Genomic DNA, 6,000 nt, shown 5'->3' with positions numbered 1-6,000 from the left:
AATGATCTTTAATTGAGTTATTTTCCTTTGTCGTTCTTAACTAGCCAGGCACTCCCCTGTCCCACTGCTGATGTCATCTGTGATGTCATGAGGGGGCGGCCGTGGACATTGCAGCCCACAGACTGGGCCATCCCCGGAATCCCTTCAATGGTTCCAGAGAGTCCTCTAGCTAAAGATCGGTGCTACATTTGTTGGGCAAAGTCGATAATCTCACCAAAAGTAGTATTTCCACTGGGCTTACTGTCTTTTTGCTTCTTTCCGTCTTGTGGCATTTCTTTGAAGGCTTTGATGATCAGGACAGAGGCTGCAGGCACTGCCTCAGCCTAGGCCTGTCTGTCCTCCGTGATCAGTTTCACTGTCATCCTCAGACCCTTCCAGTCACCAGTTGCTAAGGTGATGTCATCACCAACCTTTTTTGGAGACAGGCCCAGGGGGCCGATCTTGGGGACCGGGGCAGACGCGGATGGCCCCCACGATCACACCTCAGGTATATGACTTGACCTCGTTGGGGTCGAACTTCAGCGGCACGGTGGAGGCGGCTGGTGTCAGATGAACCCAGACTGGGGACGACTGAAGAAAGTTGCATCTATACGTCCTCTCAGCCAAAAGCCAAAAGGACATTTATTGATTTCAGAGAGAGAGGAAGCAGGGGGTCAGGGGGAGAGAGAAACATGATATGAGAGAGAAACATTGATCAGTTGCTTCTGGTACATGCCCCTACCAGGAGATCAAACCTGCAACAGAGGTGTGTGCCCTGACCAGGAATCGAACTCATAACCTTTTGGTGCGTGGGACAATGCTCCACCAACTGAGCCTCTCCAGCCAGAGCATCCCCACCCTTCTTACCCAATCTAATTTCCTTTTAGGTGGCCAACTAGTACTGAAATGTTTAGTGCAAGGGGACCTTGGGCACATGACCCAAGCAGAATCTTTCTTTTAAAGCCTTTGAAACTAGCAAGGAGTGACAAGAGGCTTGAGATTCAACCAGGTAGCATAGGAAGGTGTTAATAACCTAGTTTCTGGAAACGGGTAGCCTTGTCCAGTTCCCAGCTCCACAGTCTACCACGTAGCTGACACAGGGCGAGCTGCGTAACTTCCGTGTGCCTCAGTTTCTCCATTCGTGAACAAGGACAATAGTAGAAGTTAACTCATAAGTCACACACTTGGAAATTGTACTTGACACCTAGAAAGTTCTGCTTTGATGTGTCTGTCCATCTGCATGTAATTCCATCAGTTTTGAGGGGTTTACAATTCATTCTTGCTGATGAGACCCCTGGAGCATGTTGCCTGCTCCTGTGCTTGCCGGAGAACAGACCCCCAGCCTTCTGGTGGATTCTGTGAGCAGCGGATACCCACTCAATCCATTGTTTCCCTGCTTAACTATCTCAGACTTACTCTCTGTCACCTGCAGACCCAGAGCACTAGCTGTCACGTCAGTTCTGTCTCACTGCAAAGCTGCGACTTCGTAACCTCTGAGCTACCGCCCCCTCAACTCTCGGTGGAATTCTGCACCTGACACCAATCTGCGAGTCTGTTTTCTCCCAAACTCATGTCTGGAATAGAAACACCAAAATCTGCAGGCTGGAGAAGTTTTATGGGAGTGCTTAGTAAATAGAATGGAGGGACCTTCTGGGCTGTGTGGCATAGCGAACTGTTGGGATTATTAGTCCCAACTTAACAATGGCAAATGGAGGTCCAGGGGTATGAAGGCACTTGTTAAAAGTTACGCAGCTAGTCAGACTGGCTCTTAGCTCAAGTTCTGTCTGCTGAAAGGCTGATTAACCTATGTGCGGTGAAAGACGGACTTTGAATAAGCCTTGGGTTTTGAATTTAGACCCTTGCCGCCACACTCTTCCTTTTTCAGTTCTTTGCTTTCTCCCAATTTCTTTAAGCTTAATACTGCCTCAGGGCCTTTGCACAGGCTGCACCTTTGTTTCTCCCCACGCGCTCCTCCCCGACCCTTCACCCCTTTCCTTCCCTCTTCCAGATCTAGGATTCTGGGCCCTTGTGAGGCCACCGGCTCTAAGGTGACCTCCTTAGTTTCCAAAGTCGACATTTTTCTGTTTCCTTAACAGTTACCACATTTAGTGATTTTTTACTTTCTGTAAATTTTCTCATCCATCTGTCCCAAAAGATTGTACAGGATCTGAGCCCTGAGCCTCTGACTTGTTCTGGCTCAGTGCTTGTCACCAAGTTTAATATAAATATATGGATGGATCCCAAAGTCACCCAATCAGAGATCATGTGGTTTCTAGTCTCCCTCCAACGCAGAGGAACAATGGCTGGGCCAGGGTCACAAAGGTGGTCTTTATCTGGGAGACACACACGTCACCCCTGCAGCTAAGAGGCAGGCATTGCCATGATCATCACCATCATCAACGCCGTATCATCATCAACCCCATTTTACAGATGGGGAGACTAAGGCTCAAGACAGTTCCTGACTGCCCCAAACCGTCCACTGGAAAATGGCTTCTGCAAATGGGGGCAGTTGGAGCGGGCGGCGCTGCGAGGTGGAGCTGGGAGCGCCGTGAGAAGAGGAGGGGAGGGGAGGACGAGGCCGCGGAGCAGGCGTCAGCTCCCCTTGGCAGCTGGCGAGGCCTGGAGCCGGGAGGGGGGCGCCTGGTTCTCATCACGCGCAGGGCGGTCGGGATGGAGGACAAGGCGCCGGCGCACACAAGGCCGCTGTCGCGCCACCCGGCCCACGCGGGGAACAGCGCTCAGACACGGGCGGGGCCTCGGGTAGCCCCCGCCCCGCGCCGTCCCGCCCCTGAGGCCGCCCCTAGTTGGTGGCCCAGCCGCGCTGCTGTGTCTCTGCCTTGTCTTTCGCTGTCTCGGTTTCGCCGGTCTCTCAGGCACCTCCTCTCCCTGTCTCTCTCTCTCTGTCTCTCCAGCCACCCCTCGGAGCGGAGGCTGGGGTCGGCGCTCCAGGCCAGCCCGCTCCTGTGCTAGGCTGGGGAAAGGGCTGCACGGGACAGACGGATCCTCAGAAGGACTGACCTGGCGCCCAGAAAGGACCCGCTGCTGCAGCTTGTAGGCCGTAACCATGGTAACGCCTGCCAAAGCCTGGACCACCTCCCTCTGTCTTCTTTTGGAGGGAGCCTAGAGGGGTTGTAGAGCGCAGACCGAGACTTTTATGCTGAGACAGCCTTCAATGCCTCGCCAGGGCTCTGTGCGTAACTGCCTGCTGCCCCACCAGGAGGGGTGGGGTGGTGGGGAGGGCCTCCGTCGCTCCGTCTGTAAAGTGGATGAGTAAGATCTGTAAACTTCGACATTGCCCAGATCGGAGCTGGAATCCTAGCTCTGAGGCCTCGGACTGGACTTGGAGTGGGGTTGCGTTTAGACGTGCGGCTGAGCTCAGACACGCCCCCTGTCCCCACGCAGGGCTGGGGTGGGGGCGGGGATTAAAGGCCCTTTCCCATCCGAGTGCTGTCAGGCAGTGCAGGGCAAGGAGGGTGAGGAGCAGAGGAGAGCAAGTCGCTCACCCAAATCTGGGGTGGTTTTGCTATTTTAGACTCATGGCAGGAAAGTCAGATATGCAGGTTGCCCTGGGCTGAGGTGCTCCCATGGAAACTGGGTGAGAGGTAGGCCTGGGGGAGGGGGAGGGGGAGGCAGTACCCACATACCTCGACTTCCTGGGCTGGCACCTCAAGGTTGGGTCGGGTGCACACGTGTGTGTGTGTGTGTGTGTGTGTGTGTGTGTGTGTATGTGTAAGAACGAAAGAGAAATCTGTTTTAAGAGAATCCCAGCCCAGCTCCAGATGGGCCCAGGGGCCCCAGGCAGATTCACACAGATCCACAGGAGTGGTGGGGGTTGGGAAAAGGGTCGTGAAGACTGGCTGGGGTTTAACCCTGCGACCGTGATCTTCCAGGTTGAACTTGTGTGGGTTCTCACTCTGTGTATGTCCACACACGGAAGAATTCTGTACACACCCACACATGCATACACCCCGAAGCATGCTCCTGCTTATTCACACAGCTGAACATGCGTGCCCTCTCACACAGGCAAGGCTTGTCCACGCACTCTCCCATACCGCTAAAACTTGGGCACACACCTGCATACACGCCATAGACATATTGCACACCGGGCTCCTAAATTCACACCCCAGCGGTGCAGGTGCATGCACCCTTGGTTGTTGGAGCCTTTGACAATAACCGTGGTGAGCTAATGTTGTTCACCTCGCACCATCACCATGAGACCCTGCCCCAGACAGTTTAGCTCTCCTGCGGGAGCTAGTGTAACTCACCAACTCTGAGTGCACCTGCTGGTATTCCCACCCCATGGACGAGGACCTGAGGGTCTGGAAGCCTAAGTGGTTGCCTGAGGTTACCCTACCCAGAAGTCGGAGTGAGAACAGCATGAATTCCAAGCCTGCACTCAGTTGTCAAGGTGTTTGCCACACCTTGCCTGGTTTTGGAACTAACTTAGTTATTATTTTGAGAATCCAGAAACACCTTGCTGAGCCCTAGACCCTGAGATCAAGGGTCAGGCTCTGGGTGCCCAAACTGAGTGAGCAACTCTTTGACGAATGGGAGTGATGGACAGATTTCTCTCCTACTGTTGTCCCTGGCCCCCTCTCTGGCCTCACCTCTATACTCCAGACACTCCGACCTCGGTTCAGAGGCTCTGATGCTTCACGTCTCCTCCTGCCACAGGGCCCTTGCACATGCTGTGCTGCTGGGTGGAGCCCTGGAAAGCCTCTCCCGATTTTCCTGACTATCACTCTAGCCACATATCTCTCCTTCAAGAACCTGCCACAGGTGTTATTTTGGGGAAACGATTGGATTAATGGCTTTCTAGTGTTCTGAGGCAGCCCAACGTCAGAGTCTCTTGTGGAGAAGGGTCTTAAGGTGTATCCAGTCTCCAATTTCTGTAATTTCAGTATCATCAGAACAGTTTTTGCACATCCACTTACTGGATATAGGAAATAATAAATTCTACTACTTTATTACTTACTTCGTATGTTTATATACAATAAACTTTATAAGTGTAAACATATATTTAAACTGGGAATTCTATATCATGACCATGAAAAATCAGTATTCCTTGTCATCCACAGAAAGTAATATGTGACAATATGTACAACATATTTGATAATCCGTGTTATCAAACCCTGGCTGGGTGAGGCTGGCTGTGGACGACTCCAAACCCGAGCACAGCTTTCTTTCCGTTGAAAGGAGTAATGACCGAGTGTTGAGAGGTGTCTGAGATGTACTGTCGATGAACTGAGACTTTCTCTTTAGTGTCATCGAGAGGCCCAGAAAAGAATGGGGAAAACTTCTCTACTGTGGTTTCATGTGGAGTTCATGTCCTCCCCAAATTGAGGGGCACCCGTGATCCCCTCCCATACTCTGAGAAAAACTGGTTCAATCCAACGCAGTTCATTTAACACTGCAGAAGTATTGTACCTGCTCCCTGGCAGGCCCCTTGGAGGGCCTGCTGTGCACCAGGCCCTGTATAAGGCCCTGGGGGAGAGATGCGTAGGCCCTGGGCGGTAAGCCACCCACTGACAATTCTGGGCTGTGTGATGGGCAGTGGGCATCCCTCCCTTCGCCTGGAAGCACAGGTGTCGTGAGAAGAGAAGAGGGGCAGGTGGAACAGGGCTCTGAAGTGTGGGAGGGAGCTCACCTGTTCCGGGGGGCGGCGACCCCAATGCTTCCCAAGGTGGGGCGTCCACCAGGGGTCGTGGGAAGGCAGACTTTATTTTATTGCTTAGTTTTGCACGCTATTTACTTTCATTTTATTTTTCCATGATAGTTTACGTTCGAGATGATTTTGAATTTGTCTCGGGTGTACAGCGTAGTGGTTAGACCACCGTGTACTTGACAAAGTGCCCTGCGTGGCATTTCCAGTGCCAGCCTGGCCCCCACGCGCGGTGATCACAGTATGCCCTACGTTGCACTTTACGTCCCGCTGACGGTTTTCTAACTGCCAATTTGCACCGCTTAATCCCTTCACCTTTTTCACCCGGCCCCCTTCCCGTCTGGCAGCCATCCTTTTGT

General features: G+C 52.7%; 1 protein-coding gene across 1 annotated transcript in view; it reads left to right on the top strand.

The window, feature by feature from the left end:
* The first annotated feature begins 2,808 nt into the window (after nucleotides 1-2,808).
* KIAA1755 (KIAA1755 ortholog) overlaps nucleotides 2,809-6,000 on the top strand; it is a 33,277-nt gene continuing 30,085 nt past the window's right edge. Inside the window, exon 1 of the mRNA XM_037044042.1 lies at nucleotides 2,809-3,046. Within this exon, the coding sequence (XP_036899937.1) occupies nucleotides 3,044-3,046 (3 nt within the window). The 5' untranslated portion in view covers nucleotides 2,809-3,043. The remainder of the gene's footprint in view (nucleotides 3,047-6,000) is intronic.

Source organism: Sturnira hondurensis, unplaced genomic scaffold, assembly GCF_014824575.4.
Source record: "Sturnira hondurensis isolate 20B ecotype Veracruz unplaced genomic scaffold, ASM1482457v3 Scaffold0004136, whole genome shotgun sequence".
Classification (NCBI taxonomy): Eukaryota; Metazoa; Chordata; class Mammalia; order Chiroptera; family Phyllostomidae; genus Sturnira; species Sturnira hondurensis.
The sequence above is the reverse complement of the archived record's forward strand: the minus strand, read 5'-3'. Positions and strand labels throughout refer to the sequence as shown.